The 27,150-nt window shown below is 37.8% G+C and overlaps 1 protein-coding gene across 2 annotated transcripts in view; it reads left to right on the top strand.

Annotated features, from left to right (window-relative positions):
* The window catches only part of INPP5F (inositol polyphosphate-5-phosphatase F), an 87,679-nt gene that overhangs the window by 38,596 nt on the left and 21,933 nt on the right, over positions 1 to 27,150 (top strand). For both annotated transcript variants that reach the window (XM_036735273.1, XM_036735274.1), the window contains exons 3-8: positions 5,256 to 5,392; positions 12,585 to 12,713; positions 13,144 to 13,311; positions 13,694 to 13,750; positions 19,347 to 19,545; positions 20,516 to 20,695. In XM_036735273.1, the coding sequence (XP_036591168.1) occupies positions 5,256 to 5,392; positions 12,585 to 12,713; positions 13,144 to 13,311; positions 13,694 to 13,750; positions 19,347 to 19,545; positions 20,516 to 20,695 (870 nt within the window). The remainder of the gene's footprint in view (positions 1 to 5,255; positions 5,393 to 12,584; positions 12,714 to 13,143; positions 13,312 to 13,693; positions 13,751 to 19,346; positions 19,546 to 20,515; positions 20,696 to 27,150) is intronic.

Here is a 27,150-nt window from a genome sequence, read left to right as displayed (position 1 = left end):
TCACAGTCTGATTCTAGCCTGCCTGTCTATGTTTATTATATATTCTCTCATCTAGCCGAGTGGGCTTGCTTGAAGTCCTTCACACACAACATTCTGTCTCCAATCTATATGCCTTTATAAAAGCTGTCCTTTCCTGGAGTGCATTCCTTTCTCTTTAACTCTTAGACCCCTTTTCTCCCTTCAGACCTCAACTAAAAAACCATGTTGTCAGAGAAGCCTTTTCTAGTCTTCCTAGCTACTACTGTTCTCCTAAAATTTTATCTGCCCCATGTATTTGTGTGTGTGCGTGTGTGTGTGTGTGTGTGTTTCCTCTTATAGAATATAAGCCCCTTGAGAGCAGGAACTGGTTCATGTTTGTCTTAACGTCCTCAGTGGCATATGGCACTTACTGGATGCTTAATAACCGTTTGTTTACTGATAGATTCATTGAAAATAATCTTTTCTCTCAAGGAGCTAGAGGCCCACTAAACCTTCCCTGATTCTCTCCTTTCCCATAAATGGAAAGTGTTTGAGTCTTGTCTTCTTCCTCAAATTTCTGAGCATTCTGTCTCGACCTATCCTTTATCTTTGTCACGTTTTATCTCTTACCCTACTCTGTTGTTGTTAAACCTTCATTTTTGTTGTTCTGTCATTCTAGTTGTGTCCAACTCTTGGCAGAGATATTGGAGTGGTCTTCCATTTCCTTCTCCAGCTCATTTTACAGATGAGGGAAATGAGGCAAACAGGGTTAAGTGACTTGCTCAGGGTCACATAGCTAGTAAACGTCTGAGGCCAGATTTGAACTTAGGAAGATGAGTCTTCCTAACTTCAGGCCTGGTACTTTATCCACTGCACCACTTAGCTGCCCCTTATTATACTTATGTACAAATAGTTTATTCCCTGTTTTAGACTTCAATGTCCTTGAGGGTAAAGACTATTACTTCTTTTTATTCCCATTGCCTAGTATTATAGGTTCTTAGTAATAATAAGTGAAATAAATTCTTCATATAGACAGCCATTTACCAAGTGTTTATGTATAGCACAGTGCTAGGCACTGATGAAGACACAAAGATAATGAAAACAGTTCTTTTCCTTCAAGGAATTTACAGTCCAGTAGAGGAGGTAATATGCACATAATATAGCTAATTAAGAGAACATAAATGCTTCAGAACTATGAAGAATTCTGAAGAGGTAAATCTCATTTATAACTGAGTGATAAAGAAAAGCATTATGGAGGAGTTGGCAGTTGATCTAGATCTTGAAGGGTAGGTCGCAGAGTTTGAGTGAAGGGGTTTTCCATACCCAGGAAACAGTGCAAATAAAGACACAGAGTGAGGAAAGCATGAGTTGTTTCTGGAGCTGTGAACAGTCCAATTTTATTGGAGCCAAGATCATGTGAAGGAGAGTATTAGAAGCTAAAGCCATATGGAAGGATTTGAATTTCAGGCTCAAAAAATATCTCTTTTATTTGGTAGGCAATAGAGAACCACTGGAGAGTTTTGAACAGAGGAGTGTTATTTGTACATAAATAAATTTAATCTGGCAACTGTATGAAAAAGGAAGACTGGAGATGCTTTTGAGTGGGGAGTGAGCTAGAATACATCTGGTTCAAGCAAAAAGTTGACAGGAGCTTAGTTCAGAGAAGGGGCAGTATGACTGATAGTGAAGAGATGGATGTAAGTAACCAGTAGAATTGAGGAGTTGCCAGTTGATTGGATGTAGCAGGTTAGAGAGAAGAGTGGAAGACAACATTCAGATTCAGAGGAGATCTGGGCCATCCAGTCCATTCTATCTGTAAAAGAAGCCTTTCTTTGACATACTTGACACATGGTGAGCTAGCCTTTACTAGAAAATCTCCAGTGAAGAGCAACTCACTGATCTCCTAAAGCTATTTCTCCTTTTGAGTAGCTCTTATTGTTAGAAAGTTTATCATCTGAAGTCAAGCCGAATGAGATTAATCCCAGTTCTACCAGACAACCTTTCAGATACTTGAAGAGGACTATCATGGCTCTGTTGGGTCTTTTCTTCTCTTAGGCTTCCGCACTCCTTCAATCACCCTACTAGAGCTTCACCTTGATGCCCCTCACTATTCTGATCCCCCTCCTGGATGTTTTCCAGCTTTTCAATGCCTTTTCAAAGATTTGATTCCCAGAATTCAGTATGATCATGCAGATCTGAGCTGACCAGGCCATACTACAATAGGGCTGTCCCTTTGGATCTAACACTTGTCAGTGCAGTTTAAAATCGCATTATCTTTTGGCTACCACATCATATGGTTAAATCGTTGAGCTTGTAGTCCATTAAGACTTACAGATCTGTGCAAGGCAAAGCCGCATCATGGCTCAAGTACTGGACTTGGATTCCTGGAAACCTGGATTCACATCCTACCTTCCCTACTTATTAGTTATGTAATCTAGAGCCAGTCATATAATCTCTGAAACTCAGTTTCCTTAACTGTAAAATGGGAGAGACAATATCTACCTCACAGGTTTGTCATGAGAGTAGGAAACATTTTCTTTCAAAGTTGAAAATAGTCAATAGTCAGCAGTCATTTATTGAGCACCTACTACATGCCAGGCATTTTCCTCAGTACTGGGGATACAAAGAAAGGTTTAAGATAGGTTGTGCCCTCAAGGAGCTCACAATCTAATGGGAGAAAACAGCACATAAAAAAGTTGCAAAGCCAAAGTTATGGAAGTAATACTCAATTTAGGGATCATTAACAGCTGGAGTGGGAAATTATCTGAGTAGGGAGTACCTTCCTTAAATGGTAGAAAGCTAGGGAGAAGCTCTCCAGCGTCCAGCCTCTATTCTCTCCAGTCAGAGGCAGGGATGCTGTGGAGATGTGAGTTTCAAGAGTTGATTTTTATTTGTAGAATGATGAGTTTCTGGAGATTAAGAAGTCCAGGAGGTCAGCCAGATGGGAAATGATGAATATCTTTCTCTCTCATATCACTTAATTAGTGAGTCATATCTTGTGTGGTATACAATTAAAATTCTTCCTTTGCTATTGTTCTAGCTGGCCTTGCAGGTCATGCTTTTCAGAGTAATCCCTTCCTGATTTGTTTTCTTATCTTGCTGTGTAAGGACTTTGTTTTTTCCTTTTTCCTTTTGGATCTGAGTTTATAGAATAGTCATTTTAAAAATATAATGACATTTTAATTTTTTTTTTACCAGGACCCTAATGTTAAGATTTTTAATCTCTGAAACTGTTACTCAAATTTTAGTTCAGTAATTTTTGTTTGGAAAGAAATATTTCTCTTCTGTGGCATTATTTAAGTTAGTCCCTTTGCCCAAACTAGTACTTTAATTAATTTTACTTGTGAAATCATAGATTATGAATATTATAACTTTCTAGGCATTGTGTTTTTTTTTTTGTCTAAACTGCATCACTAAAAAATCAGGCTTTATGTGTTCTCTTCCCCTCATCTTCCTACCTCACTCTCAAAGACAAAATAGTTATAGCAACAGAGATTCCATCATTCCCTTTGAATGATTTTATCATCTGTTGAAATTTCTTGGGAATATCTGTGTTCAGGCCAAATTTTCCAGTTTTGTTCTGTTGGATGACTTTTGGCCGTTTTTCCCAAGACTTCTCCCTAGTGTTGATGTATTTTAAGTGTCAGTAGACTACCCTAACCTAACCTTTGCCTCTGGCAAAAGAGTGTATTTTAGTTTTCCATTCTCTGCTATAATAGAACTCTTACCGAGTTACTAAAGGAACATTTTTATACCTGTTTTCAGTTTACCCAGGAATATTCTGTTTCAAAGGGAGGGCTGTCACATTTGTGTGTGTCTGCTATAGTTAGCACAGTTATTGAATATTTTCATATAATTTGTTTTTCTTGAAATGTGAAAATAAAAAATGTTTTGATAATAAGAATTTGAATCTGTAGACAGTTGAAATAAAAAATGAGCAGTTGCCCTTTTTGGCTTGCAAAAAAATGGAATAGCAAAAAGAAGTTGAAAAAATAGGAGATAAAGGTCTTCTTAAAAACCTTAAAAGGGATTTGGGATGGAAGATAGTCCAAGGTTAAGCATAAGCACTACTGTGGAAAATAGGATATAGCCAAAATGAAATGTTTAGTTTTCCTAGTGAGTCTATCCATGATTCCATTGTGAGTTTTACACAGGAGTTATATTTTGAAAAATTTTGACTTCAGTATCATTATGACAGTTGCTTGGTTTATTTGCATGGTATACTTTATATAAAGACACATCATTTTTTAAAGCTAATTTTTTTTTTTACTGTTTTAAATTTGTCATCTATTTTCATTGAAGCATAGGGAAGATTGTTACCAGAGGTTTAGCTGGTCTGCTGCAAAACTATGAAACCAGTCCATCATTGTGCAGGCAATACACTTTGGGGTCATGGACTGTTTTACTAATTGCCAACATAGTTTATATTTAGAACTGGAAGCAACTTTAGAGGCTAATATAGGTGAACCCTGGCCTTTTACAGATGAGTAAACTGAGGGTGCGAAATGATGAGTGATTTGCTCAGAGTCAAACAGGTAATAAGTAACAGGGCTGGAATTCACTCCCAAATTTCATTATGCTATGTATGTAGCACTGTGGGTTTTTTGTTTTTTGTATTTCCAGTGCTTTACACATGGTAGGCTCTCAATAAATATTAATGAATGGATGAAAAAGTTATTTACTAAGCACTTACTATGTGCCAAACATTGTGCTAAATGCTAGTGACCACAAACAGAAAAACAAGGAACTCATACTTGAATGGAAGGAAACAGCCTATACAGCATGGCAAGGCTGAGAAGTCTGAAAAATGCTACTGTCCTGAAGGGGGGATGGTAAGCCCCAGGGATGTGTAGGTTACATCAGCAGGGCAGATCAGATGACAGTGCCTCAAAGGCTGGCAGCCATAGCAGTGGGGCAGATGGTAAGGCCCAGAAGGCCTTGAATACACAATGCAGAGCAGATGGTCCAGCTATGTGGTCTTCCATCTTATCGGAAGACTTCTAGTTGGTGACTCCAAGTTCATCCAAGCAATGTAAACAAACATGTTGCTTTGCTTCCCCCCCCACCCCCATGAGGTCTAGTCATTGGGGGTTTGAAAAGTGGGGGAAGAGAAGATTAGAGTAGCCATCCTTGTGAATCTAGTTCTTTTGTTTCATTTTAAAGTTTGTCCTTAACTCTTTATCTTTTTCTACTTTCTTTTTGAGGAATATTATAAATGAGAAGTATGATAAAGCTCCTTAGTTTTGAAGGACAATGGTGCTATATAAATACCAAGTGGTGGTGTTTTTCTTTTTCAGATCTCCCATGGTGGCTTATCTTAATTCGTCAGAAAGCCTTGATAGGCAAACTTCCTGGAGACCATGAGGTTTGCAAGATTACCAAAATTGCTGTATTATCACTTTCTGAAATGGAACCTCAAGATCTCGAGCTTGAGGTAAGATCAAACCTTGAAGGGGGGAGGGGTTGGATTTGCTTGATTATAATTAGCTAAATGCAATGACACAAAATTGGTTTTGGTTGCAACCGACAAAAATCGCACTCTAAACTGAAAGGGGAAAAACTTTTACTTTTTCTTACCTCTCTACACACTCCTTACTCAAAAGAGCAGCATAACAATCCATAGGGGGGGGAATCATAAAAAATGATAATTGTCTATTTTCTTAATAAGAAATATATATGTATATATTTATATTTATAATAAGAAACTGTTTTCATGCAGTAAGCTGGGCCTAGAATTGAATATGAACAAGAGAGCTGTCTGGATTTTGTTTGGGAAATTGTGTAGCACTTTACCAAACTGTTCCCTGTGACACAGTAGTCTCTTTTGCAATACTATATAGTTGTGAATACTCAAGACAGTCTTAATTGAAGATGCCCCAAAAGACAGTGGAGAGGTCTGTGGTGGTTGGAAGTAGGCTGTAATATGTTTTCCAGTGATGAACTGTATTCAAAAAAATTATATAAGGTCTCTCATCTAGGAACTGACTTTAAGATTGCAACTGGAAAACTTTATCCTCTAACATTTTAGATACAATGCATGAATGAAATGGATTGTGATTTTCATTGATGGAGGAAAGGAGTAGTTTCTAAGGTGTGAGTTGGAAACAGGGCTAACTTTATAAAAGAAGTTAGAAACAAACTTTGGTTGATAAAGCTTATGTGTTTCAGGCTCAGGTCAAAGGTCTTCAGTATCTTATTAATAAACCAACTTTAAATTAAATGGGAGTGACCTAAGAGGGCTTCTATTTCTATTGTTAGCAACAGGAATAGAAGCAAAACACTTCTTATTCTTCTATGTTACCAGAATTTGGTGCTACTGACTGTAAAGCAAATAACTTAAGTATTCATAAGACAGGGCTGTTCAATCCAATGTTCTCATGACATAGCTTGAATTTTTTATCTTTGGTTGAAGGGTTTCTGGAAGTAAACACCAGGATTTGGAATTCTGACCTGATAATATGACTTGGCCTTGAATATGCTGGGGTTGGGACCTAACCCTGTCATTGTCTTCCACCAGAATCTCCTACTGGTAGATAGTAACTTCTGAATAAATCTCAAAGCTTTAGTAAGTCATTCTTCAGGTCTGCTAATGCTGACATCCCCCACTCTCTTTTTCCTGGGAGAAGGGAATGTACCTCATGGTTATAGTCAAGGTTTTCTCTGAAACACATGGGAATTCTTAGGTGCAGGGAAATGGGATTGGGGAGAAGAGTGCATTGAACTGCTCCATCTCCACTCCCCAGTGAGCGACTGTGACTTTTTCAGTGTCTCACTTTTTGGGGGCTTCAGAAGTAGCTCTTTATTAGGCTTCTACTTTTACCCTTTTAATCAGGTTCCTTGACAACTTACTAGCCACAAACCTGACACTTTTTTGAGCCGTCCATCTGACCATTATTCAAAGCACAAGACAAGACAAATTTCATTATAAGGAAATTTTTTAAAATTTCAAAAACAAATACTGTATAAGATTTGAATGTTCCTTTTGTTTTTTGCTTAAGGAGGAAGGTACTTCGTTGCCACCTTCTAGCTAGTTAAGTGGAAAAGATACTGTTTTCAAGTACAGATTAGAAAGTATTTTTTTTCCAAGCAACTCTGTTCAGTATCCTTTACAGTATACAGTGTTATCAGGCTTCTGAAGATTATGGTATTTGTTAATGGAGTTTAAGAAGCTACCACTGATAACTCTTAATTAGCCATACTAATAGAGGACAAAGAGTAACACAGATAAAGTAAATATTTCCAGTTCCCATTTAAATAAGTAACTTTATACCCTTTCTAACCAGATCACTTTAAAAGACATTTTAATGATTTAAAAATAGACAGATTTTAGTTTCAGTCTTGTGAGTCCCCCCACCATGACTCTTTTGTAGCTATGCTTAAGAAAGGAAGCTAATGGATTGGATAATGAACCTCCAAATAATCAAGGATCAATTATTTTCCAATATCAAGATTTAAATCTTTGACATCTTCCAGATTTCCTTGGAGACATTATTGAAAGCATGTGTACTATATATAAAGTAAATAATTTAAGTAATCCTCACATAGGGCTATTCAGTCCAATGTTCTCATGACACAATTTGAAGGATCTCTTAGAAATGTTCCAGGAATATCTGACTTTCATATTCTGGAGCCTATGTTCTTTGTAATGAGTCCAATAATTATGATGACTTCACTGCTTTTCAGAAATTATGGTAATCTAATTTTTGTTCTCTCCAGACCTGTGATTTCATCAGTTTAGGGAACCCCTGATGAGGAAATTCTCTTTGCCTCTGCACCTTATAGTCTTCAAGAGCTTCTGGGGGCACTGGGAAATTGCCCAGGGCCCCATGGTGAGGGTGGATCAGAGGCAGAGTCAGAACACAGGTGGTCCTGACTCCTGGGCAGGCCTTCTGTTAACCATGCCAAATTGCAGCTAGACATTTGATTTAAAATTTAATAAGCTGTAATATTACAAATTGATTAGTTTTGATTTCCTTTTTCCCCTCTACTAATCTTGTTTTTATTCTCTTTATTTTACTTTTGGTGCTTATACATTTATATTTCCCTCCAACCTTATCTCCAAGAAAACCTTAACCTAGTCACTCTACGACAACTTTGGTGTTCTTTTTTTCTTTATATCAATCAGTTAGCATCTACTAAGTGTCTGCTTGTGTGTTGGGCGCTGTGCTAAAAGCTGGCGAAACAAGGAAAGGCAGAAGCACAGTCTGTGCCCTCAAGGAGCTCACAGTCTAATGGGGGTGACAGCATGCAAACTATACAAACAGATCTTTTCGAGATACACTGGGGGTCACCTCAGAGGGAAAGTTAAGGAGGATTAGGAAAGGCTTCTTGCAGAAGGTGGGACTGGAGCTGAGGCCTGAAGAAAAGCAGGAAAGCTGGGAAGTGGAGGTGAGGAGGCATGGGGGATGTGTTATACCAGCAAGGATTCTTGGAGTGTCTTGTGTGAAGAACGGTGAATAGAGGCCAGTGCCATTGATCATAGAAGACATGGAGGGGAATAAAGTGTACAAAGACTGGGAGGGCAGGAATGGGCCAGATTTTGAAGGGTTTTAAAAGCTGAACAGAAGACTTAATATTTGATATTGGAGGTGATAGAGGAGCCACTGGAGTTTTTTGACTGAGGGGGGTGACATGGTCAGACCTGTGCTTTAGGAAGATCACTTTGACAGTTGAGTGGAGGCTGGACTGGAGTGTGGAGAGACTCAGCAGCGCCACATCTTCTTTTCTTTATCCAGGAGGCCTCACCAATTCTTTGGTTTGCTTCCCATCTTCATCTGTCTTCAAACCTATTCTTATCCCCAGAGTTAAAGCAGTAGCAAGCCTATTTCCATATTTTGGCTCTTGTGAAAATATTTAGTTTTATCATTCAGTTGCCTACCCTTTGCCCATCATGTTGGGCTGTTAGACTATGTGTTTTTTCATCTTTTTTTCTCCTTGCAATTTTTATTCTAAGTTGAAATAAAGAATCTGTAGTGATAGTGGAAATGGGAGCACCGATGGTCTCACTGTTCAGAACAGTTCTTTAAAGTTTCATAGGCTTATATTCCACTTCTGCATATCCTGTTTGCTGTATCCCATTGCTTTAATAGATAGCAAGCATCATTTTTCTTATTTGGTTTCCCATCAGACATTCATTTTAAAATTCTAGTTTTACGTAGATAAAGATACACATCTTTAAGGTAAAACTTTTAACAAAAAAAATTATTGGTTCTTAATCTTGATTATAGAATTATAGGTTTAAGGTTAATAGTACATATTTTTCTTTGATCTTCTTTTCTTTTTGAGAGGCACATGTATGAAAGCTATAATAGGACGCTAAACATGTTCCATACAGAATTGGCTCAGTTTCTGGAAAAGGGAATTTGATTCTACACAAATGTCAACGGTTACAGGATTTTACTGTCCACTAAGGACTATAAATATGACCCCGTTTTATCCTTACATCTACTCTTGTTTTGAGGGAGATGCCTGTTTTCAGTTTTATTTATTATTTCTTGAAATAGAGTTTTGGAAAATCAGGTCTTGATAAAGCCCATTGGGATTCAAATGGAGGTTCCTGACCATGCCTTAAACCCAATGACTCTGGCTCTTACTGATTGGCCAATAATAGGTTCCAGCCCAAGCCTCATCTGGTCATTGTTTGGGTTTTGATGGTTCAGAGTGAGTGTAAATAGCAATCTTTTCTGTTTTGGCCTGAAACTGTAAGGCCTTCTCCTCCTAGTTTGATTTTTTTTTTTTAGTAGACTAGGCCATCTTTTGCCTCATTTCTTACTCACACAGTGATTAACACTGAATGGGCGTTGCCTCTGTCAAACTGAGACGTGGGAAAGACTTTAACTTAAAAAAGCCAAGGTCTCCCATTGCATCCTGGGCCATTTCCCTGTCATCCTGATCAATATCTGGCCACTGGACCCAGATGGCTGTGGGGGAGAAGATGAGGCTGGTGACTTTGCACAGCCCTCCCTCACTTAAATCCAGTTTACTTGGAATTCATGGCATCACCTCCCTGATGTTATGGTCCTCCTCGAGAATTAAGGACAAACAACAAGTCCTCCTATGTGCCAGGCACTGTGCTATGCTCTTTTTTTTTTTTTCTTAATTTTTAGTTTATAACACTCAGTTCTACATAATTTTGAGTTCCAGATTTTTTTCCCTCTCTCCTCCCCTCCCTCCCCAAGACAGCATGGAATCCCTTATAACTTCCACGTATAACTTCACATTGAATTAATTCACACACTAGTCAAGTTGTGGAGAAGAATTATGACCAATGGAATGAATCATGAGAAAGAAGAAACAGAACCAAAAAAAAAAACCCAAAAACAAAAACAAGAGAGACAAAAAAAGGGGGGGAAAAGGCGAGCATGAAGTGTGCCTCAATCTGCATTCATACTTCATAGTTCTTTCTCTGGATTAGATAGTATTCTCCATTGTGAGTCGTTTGGAGTTGTCTTTGTACCTTTTGTTGCTGAGAAGAGCAAAGTCTATCAGGGTTAGTCCTCACAGAATCCATATATCTGTGGTTGTGTATAATGTTCTCCTGGTAGAATGCTATCTTCATCCAGAGAAAGAACTGTGAAGTTTGAATGCAGATTGAGGCACACTACATGCTCGCCTTTTTTCTTCTCTTTTGTTTTTGTTTTTGGGTTTTTTTTTTTTTTGGTTCTGTCTCTTCTTTCTCATGATTCATCCCATTGGTCATAATTCTTCTCCACAACTTGACTAGTGTATAAATTAATTCAATGCGAAGTTATACATGGTAGTTTTATGAGATTCCATGCCGTCTTGGGGAGGGAGGGGAGAAAATCTGGAACTCAAAATTATGTAAAACTGTGTGTGGTAAACTAAAAATAAAAAAAAATATTTAAAAAAAAATAATGTTCTCCTGGTTCTGCTCCGCTCACTCAGCATTATGTCATGTAGGTGTTTCCAGGTTGTTGTGAAGTCCATATGATCCCCATTTCTTATGTGCTGTGCTCTTTTTATAAATTCTATTCTCATTTGATCTGTACAAACTTGTGACATAGGTTGTTATCCCCCTTTTACAGTTGAGGGAACTGAAGCAGACAAGATTAAGTGACTTGCTCAGGGTTACAAAGCTAATAAGTGTCCAGTGACAGTGCTGTATCCATTGTACCACCTAGCTGTCATATAGTTAAGATCATCTTTCTTTATCTTTTGTAATCACCTCTATCTTTGATATGATAAAGAATATATCTCTATCCTACAGTTATGAAAAGTACATGATGTTTGTCTTCCAGCATCACCTGGCATTCCTAAACAAAAACAGGTACAAGACTAGGGTGTATGTCTAGAAATAGTCACTTGGGCTAGTTTTGTTTGATATGGCATTGGAAAAGCTAGCAAATGCAGTAAGTCAGGAAAAAAATTATAGCAGGGTTAACATTGAACATAAAGGGGTCACTAAGTTATGTGCAGATGATATCAAAAAGCATTTTTTAAAAGAACTGCTTATGTTCACAGCAGGCTGGAGTATACAGAGACAAAAATAAAACAACTCTTGCCCTCAAGAAGCCTACATTCTTTTAATCCTCAAAATCCTTCTGGCTCAATAATAAAAATGAAACAAATGAATTCAGTGATCATTCAGTCAGTAAGTTTTTATTAAGCACTTACAGTGTAGTGTGTTAGATGCTGGGGATACAAGCACAAAAAGTGAATCCATCCCTATTCACAATGAGCTTATTAGGTTAGAACAACCTAAGTATCCATAAAAGTATATACAGGATAAATAGAAATACAAATATATATACACATATTATGCACACATGTATACGTGTACACATACATGTAAATCAGAAGATTTTTTTTTTGCGATGAGGTGAAATGGAGTGAGAGCTTGAATTAGAGTGGTAGCTGTGTGAGTAGAGAGAAGGAACTATATCTGAGAGATGTTATAAAGGTAGAAATAACGATATTTGTCAACTGATACAGGCTGTGTGGAGTAAGGGAGCTCATATTTTTCCATCCTGGCAAATGAAAAAAATTTTAAAAATAGGAAACTACATTTACAATGATTAAACTGTTAAATATCTGGGAATTCATTTACTTAGAATTTTTGTGATTTTTAAAAACAATAGATAAAACTGCTAAAATTAAATAAAAATGATAATTTGAATTGCATTCAGTGGCTGTTGTCTTCACTAATGAAGGGATTACCTATATTAATGACTTTATGGATCTAGTGAAATTAGTGAAGTTAGTTTATTCATTTTTTAGTTTTGTAATTGGCATATTTCAAATTTTGTGTCCCATTTGACTTATAAAAGGTAGCGTTTCGTCTTTGCATTTATGAAAAATTTATTGTAACATAGGAGTTATTTGTTCTTTGAAGATTCGAAAGCATCAGCCTGTGAATCTTACTGAACTATAAATGTGCATATGTACATAAGCACTTATATAAATGCATACATGCAGGCATAGGTATTAAGCCTTTGGGGTTGGACCAGTTTTCCTTAAATTGGTATGTGGTCTCTATATAATATAGAATGCTTTGAATTAGCCTTTAAGCAAAATGCAAAAGCATCAACATTCTTCTCTCTTATTTCACTTTAACTCTTGGCTTAAACATTCATCATGAGCAATGAATTTTATTTTTAATCATTTAGCTCTGTAAGAAGCACCATTTTGGAATTAACAAGCCAGAGAAGATTACGCAATCTCCTGATGACTCAAAATTTCTACTTAAGACCTTTACTCATATTAAATCAAATGTATCTGTTCCCAATAAAAAGAAGGTAAGGAGTTGCCTTAATTTGTTTAGAATTTGAAAGTAGTTTTGATTTGATTCATATTGTAAGGTAATTTAATCTAGTAATGAAATTGTGTTCAAAAATAGATTTACTCTATTAAAAATTTTTTTATAATTCTTTACTGTAAGTAGGATAGGGACTGGACCTGTGGTTTTATTGGTATAGGGAACTTCCACATGAGGAAATTTCCCTCTTGCAATGCAGATTGACATTTTTCTGCAACGTATAAAGACTTAGAGAATTGTCTAGAGCCCTGAGAGGTTACATGATCGCTCTACAATTATGTGTCAGAGGCAGCAGTTGACCATGGGTCTTTCTGGTTCCAAGGCCACCTCTCATCTCCTCTGCCAGGCTGCCTTTTTGTTTTTTAAACTATAAATGCTGGATTTAAATTCTACTTCCTTTTACTTTATAGGTGAAGGAGAGTAAAGAGAAGGAGAAGTTAGAAAGGAGATTACTAGAAGAGTTGTTAAAAATGTTCATGGATTCAGAATCCTTTTATTATAGTTTAACTTACGACTTGACCAACTCAGTGCAAAGGCAGAGTGTTTGTGAGAACAAAAACTTACCACTCTGGCAAAATGTAAGTACCCACTTCTGACTATAAAAACAACCATGGTAATAATTGATATTATGTAGTGCCTGAAGGTTTACAGAACTTTCCTATGTAGTGTGTCAGTGGATCCTAATAAGTACACCCTGAGCTGCTTACCACAAGTAATAGCATACTCATATACACCACATCACACAGCTAGTCATGAACAGAGTGACCTTTCCTGATTCGACATCTAGAGTTCTTTCCATTATGCCAAGGATATATTTTAAAATTATATCAGCTATTTTGATTATATTTATATTATATTTTGGTTATGTTAACATTATATCAGCTTTGTGAGACTGTCTTATCTTTGTACTAGAAACTGATAAGCGATCCCTGAACTTTTTTTTCTTTGTGCTTTTTCCAGGTTGATGAGAGATTTTTTTGGAATAGATACATGATAAAAGATCTAATCGAGATTGGTGTGAGTAATTATCTCTTAAAAAAGACTCTGTTATTTCCAGAACTAATGTGGAAATACTTTTTTTTTTGAGGGGTGGGTGGGGGGAGATCCTCTTTATTGTGCTGCCATTATACCTCTTGAAGTACTCTGGGATGCTCTCAAAAATGTTTGATTATGAAATAGCAAGAAGACTTTGCTATAACATACCTATAAGAGTCCTTACGGCATGGAGCCAGAGGAGCCAGTGTAATATGAATATTTGATAGCTGTGTGCGATGCGGGATCATACAGTTGTTAGAAAAGATATGTATTGTTTGTGTAAAGTAGAAATGCTGAGCCTGGTTTTTCTTTTGTAAGGGAAAGCATGTAGCTGGATCACATGCTCTTTTAAAAAGGTCCCTTCTCAATCAGTGCTTCTGTTCTTTTCTTCATGCTCTGTAATGCCTGAAAAAGAATGCCTTGGAACTTGTAAGACAGTGGTGAACTTCCAAGAAAGCAAAACAGCTTCTTACTATTGTACGGATTTATTTTTGTTTGTTTAAATCGTTGTTATGAAATCAGAGTCTAGATGAGAAAAGTAAATGATATACAATAATAAGTAATATAAAATAAAAGATGCAGTTGATTTCCTGGAATAATCCTAAATCCAAGATCATCTTTTCTTGATATGTTTCTCAGATTTCATGCAGATTTTCTTCTGCCTAATTGAGTTGATCAAAAATTTTTTTTTTGGGCAGGGCAATTGGGGTTAAGTGACTTGCCCAAGGTCACACAGCTAGTACATGTGTCAAGTGTCTGAGGCCAGATTTGAACTCAAGTCCTCCTGACTCCAGGGCCGGTGCTCTACTGACTGCGCCACCTAGCTGCCCCGTTGATCAAAAATTTTAACCACTACTTCAGCAAAATCCAGTAAATTCCGGAGTGTTTCCTTTGGACATATCTGTCCATATACAGCTAGTTTTTCAATCCCTTTAACATCTATAGTGATAATAATAGCTAACATAGCACCTTAAAGTTTGCAGAGCCAATTATGTATATTATCTCATTTCATTCTTACAACAACCCTGAGAAGTAAATTCTCTTATGCCCCTTTACAGCTGAGAAAACAGTCTGAAAGGGGCTCACACAACTAGTAAGTGTCTTGAGGCACAGCATGAACTCGGGTCTTTTTGACTCCAGTTCCAATGCTCTCTCTACCATGCTGTGCTGCTTCCCCCGTGTTTTATGGTAATTCCAGATCAGGATGGTTAATATCTATTCTTATTAAAGAAAGTTCATCATCTGTGTATTATATTCATTAAGGGAAAAATTAAGTAAATACATTCTAGTTTTAGCATTAAGAACGAGGGGGTAGGATGACAGGGTTGGGTATTTTCGTTGTCTTAAATATAAAATTCATTTAACCAAAAACATGTCATTATCCATCCTTTTTGGTTATTTGAATTTTAAAGTATTTAAGCAATGGAGGTAAGGTTGCTTTATTTTAATGAAATGTGATATCTTAGTGAATGATGTCTTGTTTGAGTCTAAAAAGAATGATATGGAATTAATGCTAAGATGTTTTAGGAATGAAAAATATGGCTGGTTTCAGAAATAATTATTGAATGTTATGATCAAGTCAGTATTGAGCTCTTGCTATATGTATCTTTCTATTCTTTAGACCTGATTCCTCCCACATACTTTGATACAGCGGTACCGGCCTCTTTTCTGTTTCTTGCACATGACACTCCATCTCCTGACTGAGCATTTTCACTGACTGTCCCACAGACCCGCAATTCTTTTCTTCTTCATCTATGCCTTCTGGCTTCCCTGGTTTCCCTCGAGTCTCAGCTGAAGTTCCACCTTCTGCAAGTCCTTTTCCCAGTCTTCCTTAATCTTAATGCCTTCTCTGATATCTCCAATTCATCCTGTATAGATCTTGTTCATACAGAGTTCTTTTCAGATTGTTTTCGTCATTACAATGGTGAGCTCCTCGAGAGCAGGGACTATTTTTGCCTTTCTCTTTTTCCCCAGCACTTAGCATAGTGCCTGTCACTTAAATGCTTCTTGACTGACCACCTTCCACTTTCCTGGGGAAAAAAAAGAAAACTATGTAACAAGTATGTATAAATTTCCATATTGCCTGTATATAAAAATAGGCCTCATTTTACATTTTTTGTCCACTCCTGTCAGGAAGTAGTGGGTAGCATTCTTATCAACCCCAGAATCATGTGTCACCATTGTATTTGTTGTTGATCAGAGTTCCTAAGTATTTCAGAATTGTTCATTTTTACAGTGTTGTTATAAATCATTCTCCTGGTTCTGTTTACTTCATTCTACAACAATTCCTTATGGTCTTCACAGGTTTCTCTGAAACCTTCCCCTTCATCATTTCTTACAGCAGGCTTGTATTCCACTACAATTATAATTTATTCGGCTATTTCCCAGCTGATGAGCATCCCCTTAGTTTCTAGTTCTTGACCACCACAAAAAAGTAGCTCTAAGTATTTTTGTACACGTAGAACATTTTGCTCTTCCTTTAATCTCCTTGGGGGTCTGCCGGCTAGTGGTATAGTTAGGTCAAAGGGTAGGCCCAGTTCCAGAATGACTCCATTTATTACCAGGTTTTGTCAGTATATCTGATTAATTTATCTTTTACAAGGTATGAATTATACTAGTCACCTCTTGTTATGTACCGTGTATTTGGATATAGTGTAGATCAAATCATAGATAATTCATTACTCTCCCAAACAACATGGGGACTAATATCGAAGATGCAGTTGTAAAAAGGTTCTACTGTGTTTTGTTAATTAGGATTGGGATATAGGATATAGGGTAGGATATAGACTTGTGATTTTATTATATTAGGGAACTCCCATAAGGAAATTCCTTCTATCAATGAAAGTTGGTACCTTCTCTGCTATGTGTAGTCTTATACTTAGGCCACCAAGAGGTTAACTGAATTGCCAAGGGTTACACATAAAACCAGTGTGTGTCAGAGGCAGGGTTTGAGCCAAGACTTCTAACATCAAGGACAATTCTATGGACCGTGCCGCACTGCCTATGATAAAAAGCTAGCAAGATATTTTTGTTTTTCCATTTGAATTGTTTTTTAATCAAGTGTTACAGCTGGTAATATTGGGTTTTTTTGTCTGTGTAAAAGGTTTGTGTCAGTGGCTAGACTTCATAAGAAGAGACAAATACTGGTGACTGTGGCAAGAACAGTGATTGTGGATAACTTTTTAAATGACTTTTTAAATGGTGCTGTACCCTAACTAGTTTACCGAGGTTCTTCCTGCTATTTAATATGATTCATATGTGTGTATGTATATATACATATATGTATATGTATGTATATGTAAGTACATACACACGTATATATGTGTATACGTATATACACATACATAATGTAATATGAGCTCGGTGGTGGTAGAGAGGTGATATCAGAGCTGACACTGGGATTATGTCAGAAGTAAACATAGAACATCCTAAGTGGGGTTGGAGTCAAGGACAATAGACTTAAGAAAAAGTCTCTAGAGGACATTCAAAGAACTTTGTTGTCGTTAACAACAACTAGCATTTATATAGTGCTTTACGGTTTACAAAGCACTTGGGCAAATATCTCATTTAATTCTCACAACTAGGAGGTAGGATCTTCATTTTCCCTTTTTTGGATGATAACACTGAGGCAGACAAAGCTTAAGTGATTTGCCCAGGGTCACACACGGTTCATAAATATCTGAAGCAGGATTTAAACTATGGTCTTCCTGACTCCAAACCTGGTCCTGTGTTCATTGTATTACCTAGCTGCCCTCTGTTATGTATCTATTCCACTCAGCTATTAAATCCGAATGTTTTCTATGTGACATCCACCAAGAAGAAATTTCATTTAAGGCCAATTTATTCTTCTAATTATTCTGATTTTCTTGTTAGGCACTTTAACTAAGGAAAGGTTAGATTTCTGGTTGTTCAGATTTAAGTAAGAGAGCATTCTTTGTTCTTTCAAAGGTGTGAAGCTCAAGCCTTTTCAAAACTAATAATGAATATATTGAACTTGTATGTTTTATTTCAGATATTGTGAAAGTAGCATGTTTTTGCAGAGTTGGCTCAATTTCACTGAGGCTTTAGGAAATGTTAGAATTTTAAAATCTTGCTTTAAGTTACTTATTCTCTACACAGTAATCAGCTATTAAGAAGAATAGAAAATGCTATCTTTAACTGGAACAGTATCATAATCTACACGAAAAACAGGGGAAAAAAGCTCTACAGTTGAGTCATTTAACCTTTCAGTGACCTAGACAACTCTCTAAGACTAAGTTGTGGAATACTTGCTGATCTGAATTGATCAAGGGAGTTTCCCTACTAGGGGGAAATTTTTAAAAAAAATTAAATATGTCTAATTCTTTCTCCTTTCTCCCCTCCCAAACCAAAAACTCATGATTGAGGAGTAGAATTCTTCTTAATCCCTCTGTAGCCTTTGGCACTCTTGATTATGCCCCTCTTTTTGGATACTCTGTTCTTTCTAGCCTCTGTGAAGTTGGCAGCTCTTGGTTCTCTTCTAACCAGATGACTGTTTCTTTTCACTTCCCTTTGTGGGGTCATCATACATGTCCCACTTCCTGACCCATAGGTATCCTGGGTCTTCTTTTTACACTTGCCTCTCTTGTTTTCAATAATTTCTGTTTCAGATGACTTCCCAAATTTATACATCCAAGCCTTATCTTTCTTCACAGCTCTAGTCCTGCATTGCCCTCTGCCAGTCTGACATTTCTGCTGGGATGTCTCATCAGCATCTCAAGCTCCACACGTATCACATGGATGTGTGGAGGGGTTGGCCGGTCCCCTTGACTCTTCCCTCTCTCTAATGTCCCATAGCCAATCAGTCCTCAGGTTTGCTACTTGTACCTGTCACATCTCTTGTGTCTGTTCTTTTCTCCCTACTCATGTGGCCACCAGCCCATTTCAGACGCAAACCACCTATTGTCTGGACTGTTGGTCTCCTTACCTTTAGGTTTTTCCATTTCTGTTCCAATCACAATACATTTGCCCAAATGCTCTTCCTAAAACACGGGTTTGACCGTGGTATTCCCTTATTTAGAAATCTTCTGTGACCCTGTATGGCCTCTAAAATTCTAACTCCTCAGCTTAGAGTTTAACATCTTGCACAGTATGGTTCTATCCACCCTTTCCAGGCATATTTCCTATTCATTTCCATCCTTTCTAGGTTCTTATCAAACTGGCCTTGATGTTCTCTGAATTGGATATTTCCTCTTTTACTGTTTTGTCTTTGATTAGAATGCACTCCTTCCTTATTCCTTCCTCTCAGAAACATTAGCTTCCTCTAAGGCTTCTATAGAAAGCTTTTCTTGAGTCTCCTTGTTGGTAGTAATTTCTTCCTCAGGTCATCTTGTTTTTACTTATCTGGTTACATATTGTATCTCCCTTGATCTCCTTGATTATTTTCCATTTTTGTTTTGGTATACTAGCATCTAGATTGTATATTGACTTAAAATGGAAAGCTTCTGCTGAATAGCTGTACTAGAATAAAATAAAACAATTACAACTGGATTTGTTTTTTATTTCAGTACAGCTTGATTTGTGTAGGATAGAAATAGAAGACTATTCATATTTTTTGCAGACTTCTGAAGTGGATTTTTGGATTATCCCAGTCATCCAAGGTTTTGTGCAGATTGAAGAACTTGTGGTCAATTATAATGAATCATCTGATGATGAGAAAAGCAGTCCAGATACTCCTCCTCAAGAGTCCTCTTGTGTAGATGATATTTATCCCCGGTTTCTTGTGGCTCTCATTTCACGCCGAAGCAGGCATAGAGCTGGTAAGCACAAAGGCTCCTGAATTACTAAACATATTAAGGTGATCATAAAAAGTTAAAATAGCAAAGGACAAGACTAGAACAGGTGCCTGGAAAATCTTTAGTGTATTTGTCGCCTGATATGTGAAGGCTGGAAATATCCCTGTGCTTAAAAGCGCCCGCTGAACTTTGCTGTGATGGAGAAATGGTCTTATTTGAGAGGATATTTACACATGCTTGGAGTTCCATATATTTGACTGAAACTAAGGAATAAGTATGGTTTGGTGATAGGGGAGTATTAGAAGGAGGAAAAGGGAAGGCATATTTTTAATGAAAATTTTAAAATAGTAAGTTAAAAGATGTGACTGATGGCTTTATCATTAGCTGATAAGCAGATAAATAAACTACAGGAAAGTAAATTGGTATGTACTTGCAAAACAAATGCTAGTGCTTCCAGGCAGTCAATTATGCTTTCATCATAGAACCTCAACATATGTTTGCTTGCCTAAGTGCTTACTGTGTGTAAGGTATTGTGCCGGGTGCTTGGGGGATAAAGCTAGCAAAACAGTCCTTACATCCTAATATGCATATAAACACAGGTATACAAGTAGAATGTGATAGGTGTAAAGAAATGAAATAAGAAATTTAAGGTGGAACCCTCTAATATTAAAAAAGAAAAACAAGAGAAAATGGAATTTGCCTTTCAGATATACTTTTGGGTAATCTGATTGTAATTCTAGAAGAGGAGCCCTATGGTGATGTCCAAAGTGTTATTAAAACTATAGTGAGAGGGAGAAGGTGGGTTAGTGTAGGAGTTCTTAACTTGAGGTCTGTGGGTCTGTGATTATTTTCAGGTTTCCCCAGAATACCACAGGAATCTGTGACACAAAAATCCCAGAACCCCTGGGTTAGAGGAATGCTTGAATGGAGCTGAATAACATCCATGTAATAAATTGTTTAAAATATTAATTGTTTCCTTTTTGTCATCTCACAGGAATGCGATACAAACGAAGAGGTGTTGATAAAAATGGAAATGTTGCAAATTATGTAGAGACTGAGCAATTAATTCATGTCCATAATCACACACTGTCATTTATTCAGACACGAGGCTCTGTTCCTGTTTTTTGGAGCCAGGTTGGGTATCGGTACAATCCACGACCACGGCTAGACAAAAGTAAGTGGGCCAATTATTTATGTGATCTGTCAACAGTATTATTAAGTATTTTTAAGAAGTTGAGACTTTTGAATTTGATCTTTCAAATTGCTGAATTAAACAGGAAAGTCATTGCATTATGTCACATTGTATAGGTTGGCAGTGTATGATGTGTTCTATATCAAAAAGATAATCACAGATTTAAATGTGTTAATCTTTTAACTTAAATTCCTAAGTAATAATTAGTTGAAGGATACACAAGATGAAGAGAGAGCTTTTTGTGCTGATCTTAAATTGCTGTTTGACTTGAAGGATGGATTAATTGTATATTTGAGTGTATAAAAGGAAAATGTAAACAATATTTATATCATGAGGAAGTATTTTTAAATAGTAACACCTACCAAAGCCGACTATATCTAATAAAGTGGAGCAAAAACAGATTTTTCATTTTGAACATCAGAAGATAATTGTTCTATTTTAACTTCATAGTAAAATTGCTAGTGGCTGCATGCATGAACACACACACACACACACACACACACCCACACACACACACACACCCACACACCCTTAAATTTTTTCCCTATTAGCTTTTCAGTACTTTAGTGGATCTGATATGGTACTCCTTCCTCTGGTACAGATGACCAACAGTCTATGGTTTCTGATTTGGTACAGCTTCTGTCCATTTCCTTCCATAAGTTTCCATGGAAGTCTACCCAACATGCCAGAGGCTTTTCTTGAGGTGTTTTGACATTCTGAGGATGCTAGCAAAATGCTAGTGCCATTTTCTTTCTTTTTTTTCTGACCCATTCCTTCTTCCAGTCACACGTCTCTTGTAGGACACACTCAACATAGTCATATGCAGAACTTCTCATTAGTAATACTGTGCAAACTATTTATAACAACAATTCTCCATTGCCTTTGGGTACCTGCAATTTTGGTTCACAGCCATGGAGCACCAGCAGTTAAATGTTAAAAACATAGGGGTTTTGTTTCAGGGAGAAGTTTGGAGTCATTTTCCAAGTGCAGTTTAGCCGGCTGTCTTTGTCCATTTTAATTCTGAGCTAAGTTTATCTTTATTTTCTGTTCAAGATACAGTATTTTAAGGCTCAGCCCTTTGTGAATTTTCTCCTACTTCACATTCTAGACTGGACAGTTTTAATACATTTATTTGTTTTTTTCCCCTTTGTGAATAGTTGAGAACTTTTGAGTGTTTATGGATTTCATTTAGGAAGCCCTACAGTATATTGAGACTTGATTCAGTTGGCATAATGATATCTATAAATAAGGACATCTGGAAGACATCATCTAAAGGGATTCCCTCTTCCATTTGGCGTCTAGCTGGTGAAAACATTTAGCAAGGATTCATCTTTCTGTTTTGTTTCTCACTTGATATAGTCAGAGGATTACCAAGAAAATTTCTCTGTTCTATCTATTGAGATCATAGAGTCATAGATTTAGAACTGGAAGGAATCTTATAGGTTATAGTCCAGCCTTCTCAAACTGAGGCCCAGAGATGTTACTAGCTTCACCTGATGTTGCATTTGATGGTAAATGCAGAGCAGGATTCAAATCTGTGTCCTTTAACTTCAGATGAATAGAATATTCTTTCTACTGTACCACATTGTATCCTTAGTTACACAGTGAGAATTGGAACCTGGGGATTCTGATTGGGTTTAGAATCCAGATCTGTCCCATGCTAAAGAGGCAAGATAGCCTGTGTAAGCTTAATTAAAGAAGTAAAGGGATTTCTAGCATATTGGTTCTTACATACCTTAGTAAAGTTCTGAACCTAAAAAAACCTGATATTCCACCAAATCAAGACTACTATGAAATTCATTGTTACAAGTCCCTGAGTCACAAGTCTTCATCTTTCCATTTAACTGCAGTGTCTTTGTTTCTTCTGGTTTTATTTATAGTGAAAATGTCCATATTGCTAGGAATTAGTTCCCATTAGTAGCATATTGATTTATTGATCATTGCTCAAGGATCTCACATTTAGAGTACTGTTCTTATTAATAGACAGCCTAGAAATTGTGATTCTTAGTATCATCTGACCCCTTTTCTCCCAAATCTGCAGTGGTCACTGCAGAAGTAAAAACAAAAATAACTCTGAAAACCCTATGAACTCTATTCATTGCAGTGTCTCTCCATAATACCAGAAGACCACAGATAAAGCTTACCATCTACCTCCTGATGTAAAGATGGTGGACTCAGAGTGTAGAATGAGATGTGGATTTGGGGGTAGGGTGGAATATGGAAAATAAAGGAATTCATTTTGCTTCACTCTGCATATTTGTTTAAAAAAAAAAGAAAAAGGAGGGATAATGTTTCATGGTTATTTTGTAGTGGCCAAGACCTCATCACATAATGGCTGGAAGGTTGAAGAGGAGCCTTGTCCTATTGAGAACTCTTCTGGTTCTTGGATGTGGCACAGCATTTCAGTCTTAGACTTGTGTAACCCAGTACTGTCCTTGTTGGAGATCCTAGTTCTTCATTAGTTATTTACTGTATAGGCAGACAGTTGAACAAGAAATTCATTTACTTATAATTTTATTAGACTCCCTCTTCATGAAATTTTGCCCCTCTTTGCATTCAGTATCCTTTCATACTTTGTACAGTCATGTAGTTTTTTTAATTCAGTAAATCAAGCTTTTAAAAATGTAAAATTAATTAATTAGTTCACTATTTCATTAAACAGTTGATTATCTTAGGATCAGAGATTTTTTAGAATTGAAAGGGATCATAGAAGCAACTGAGTTCTCATAGCTGAGGAAACTGAAACATATAAAGGTTAAATTTTTTGCTCAGGGTTATATAATTAATAAGTATCAGACAAGATTTGACCCCCGGTATTCCTGACTCCAAGTCCTGAAAGTACTCTCCATTTTATACATGTTGATTTTTAAAGTTACACTTTAAAAGGTTTTTCTGACGTGTTAGTGCTATGTAATGTACTGGATTTGGAGTCAGAAGAATAGGATTAAAATCTTGGTTTTTAACTTAGCACCTGTGCAACTTTAGGAAAGGCGCTTGATATCCTGAAGCCTCACTTTCCTCATCTGAAAATGAAGACGTTGGACTAGGGAGCTAGATGTTGCAGTGGATAAGAACATTGAACCTTAAGTCAGAACCTGGACCTGTGTTCAGATCTAGACTCAAACACGGACAGTGCCATCCTAGGCACACTCAATTTCTGTCTACCTCAGTTTTCTTATTTCTAAAATGCGAATAATAATAGCAGCTACCTCTCAGTGGTCGTTGTAAAGATACAATGAGACAGCACTTTGGAAACCTTATAGTGCTATGTAAATGTGAGCTCCACCTTCCTATGAAGAGGTGAGGTTAAGGCCTGATCTTCCTTCTGACTGTGTCTTCTCTCTCCTGAGGGAAGACTTCACAGGGCTTCCATCACCCCCTGCTCTCACTACCCCTCCCCCCCTGATTTCTAGCCTTCTATGAAGAAGAGAGGTAGGACACAACCTTACTAGGCCATAGGCAACAAACCTGGGCCTTCATCTTAAATCTTTTCCTCTCCCACTTTTCTCATCTTCTAGCAATCACCAAGACCTTATTCTTGGCCAATGACAGCCTCTTTTGCCACCTTTCTAGTACTGTTTGCAGTTGCACTTATTCCACTTGACTCACTGTTGAGGGAGGGGAGTTGGAATACTCTCCTCCCCATTGCCTCTTTCAGGTTCTCCTCTATCTCCATCTCTTAGTAAGGTGTCCTCCTTTGAGGTCCATATATTCCACATATTCTACCCAGTCAAAATCCTGGTAGCTATTGTCTGTAAACCTCCAAGACTTTCTTCCTTTCTCAAAAAGCTCAGTACTTGGCACACAGTCTTTTTCTCTCCTCAATTCCTCTTACATTAGGGGACTTCTATATACATACTGACACTGAACCACTAGCCGTTCAGTCCCTCAGCTTACTCACTTCCCCAGATCTTACTCCTCTTCCCCACCTCAGCTGCACACAGACACTCATCCCTTTGATCTTGCCTTCACTCTCACATGGACTGCCTTCGCATTTAAAAACTCTGAAATTGCCTTATCTGACCATGTTCTACAGGCTTTCTGCCTCTCCCTCTGCCTTCCCATAGCAAACACCACTGTCTATATTGTGGCCTTATCTCCTCAGTTCTCTCCTAGGCCATCACTAGCCACTCTTTCCTCATTTCCTCATCTTGATCCCTTAATGAACCAGTTAAAATCTACACTGTCCCCTTCTCTTGAGTCCCTGCCCCTCTTGTCATATCACCTATTGTACCCTGTCAAACCTTAGCCCCATATCACTCCTACCATCTGCCACTTTTACTCCTATACACATACTGCTGAACAAAGATAGGAAAAGTCACACAACTATGATGACTGGGTATGCTATACATTTGTTATCCAGCCTCAGTGGGGCCCTCACTCCTGCTAGGTAATCCTTCTGCACCTCCCTTATTAACTCACTATGCCAGTTTCCATGTGGATCTCCCAAACCTTTTCATCTCCAGACCTCCTTGGCTCCCTTCCCCTCTCAGCTGAGAACCTTTTCTCATATTTTATAGAAAAGTTGAGGCCCTCTTCTTCATCTTATATCACTTAGATGCCTTCTGTCACCTATCTTGTCCTTTGCCCTTGTCTCATATGAAGAAGTGGCCTTCTTATCAAGGTAGACCACTCTGCATGCACAATTCACTTTTCTGCCTCCTCCCTCATCTGTACCCTCAAGTCTCTTCATTCTCCCCAAGTCTCTTGCCTTCTTCTTTGCCACCTACAAACATATCCATGTCTCCCCCGATCCTCAAAAAATCCTCACTTCAACCTCCTTTCTCCACTAACTATCCTCCTGGGTCTCTTCTGCCCTTTGTGGCTAAACTCCAAATAAAGGCTGTCTACAATAGGTGCCTCCACATCCTTTTATCTCCCTCTCTTCTTAACCCTCTGCAACCCAGTTTCTGACCTCATCATTCCACCAAAACTGCTGCCTCCAGAGTTACTGATGATCTCAATTATCAGAATCAGTGACTTTTTCTCAGTCCTCATTCTTCTAGACCTCTCTGCACCCTTTGGTGCTGTTGACCACCCTCTTCTCCATACTCTTTTTTGAGTCCCTATTCTTTCAGGTTTTCCTACCTGTCTGACCACACCCTTCAGCTTCCTTTGCTGGGTCCTCATCCAAGTCACACCCACTAACCATAGATATCACTCAGGGCTCTCTCCTAGGCCCTCTTTTATTCCTATACTGTTTCACTTGGTGATCTCATCAGCTCCTATGGATTTATTGATCATCTCTATGCTGATGGGTCTCAAATCTACTTTTCCTGCCCTAACCTCCAAACTAAGCTGCTGTCTCACATCTCCAGATACCTTCTTGACTTCTAAAACTGGGTGTTCCGTAGATATCTTAAACTCAACATGTCACTAAATGCGTTACCTTTATCCCCTAAACCTATCCCCTCTTTCAAACTTCCCTGTTATAGTGAAGAGCATCGCCACCCTTCTGATCCCCCAGGCTCACAATCTAGGTGTTATTCTCTACTCCTTATCTTTCACCCCTCATATCCAATCTGTTGCCAACATCTCTTATACAGCCTGTTCTCTCCTCTGCTGCTGCCATCACTCTGGCTCAGGCTCTTATCACCCCATGCCTGGACTATTGAAGTAGCCTGCTGGTGGGTCTGCCTGCCTCTAGTCTCCACTCCAATCTGTTCTTCATTCAGCTACCAAGTAATTTGGTGGGAAAAGGGGCTACAGGTGAGAAGGCCATAGGAACTGAGGGAACTTACAGAGTAAGAAGTCAATGGTCATAGAACTTAGAGCTAGAAGGAACCCTAATGCTAATAATAGTCAATAGGCATTTATCAAGCACCTACTATGTAGCGATGTCACTCTACTCCTCAATATATGTAACTCTTTATCACATCCAGAATCAAATACAAAATCCTCTGTTTTCAAAGCCCATCATAACCTAGTGCACTCCTATCTACCTTTCCAGTCTTATTCCTTTGACTTCCCCACATATTTTTCTGTCTAGTAGTACTGACTTCCTTGCTGTTCAACAAGTAAGACATATGGTCTCTCAGCTTTCAGCATTTTCTCTTTCTGTCCCCAATGCCTGGAATGTTCTCCCTCCTCATTGCTACGTCTTAGTTTCCCTGGATTTCCTTCAGGTCCCACCAAAAATCCCACCTTCTACAGAAAACCTTTTCCAACTCCCCTTCATGCTGATGCCATCCCTCTGTTAATTATTTCCTGTTAATCTCACATACAGTTTGTTTGTATAGATTTGTTTGCTTGTCTCCCTCGTTAGATTGTGAGCAGGACTTGTCTTTTGCTTCTGTTTGTATATCCAGTGCTTAGCAGTGTCGGCTACATAGTAGGTGCTTGATAAATGCCTATTGACTATTATTAGCATTAGGGTTCCTTCTAGCTCTAAGTTCTATGACCATTGACTTCTTACTCTGTAAGTTCCCTCAGTTCCT

Source organism: Trichosurus vulpecula, chromosome 8 (assembly GCF_011100635.1).
Source record: "Trichosurus vulpecula isolate mTriVul1 chromosome 8, mTriVul1.pri, whole genome shotgun sequence".
Lineage (NCBI taxonomy): Eukaryota > Metazoa > Chordata > Mammalia > Diprotodontia > Phalangeridae > Trichosurus > Trichosurus vulpecula.
The sequence above is the reverse complement of the archived record's forward strand: the minus strand, read 5'-3'. Positions and strand labels throughout refer to the sequence as shown.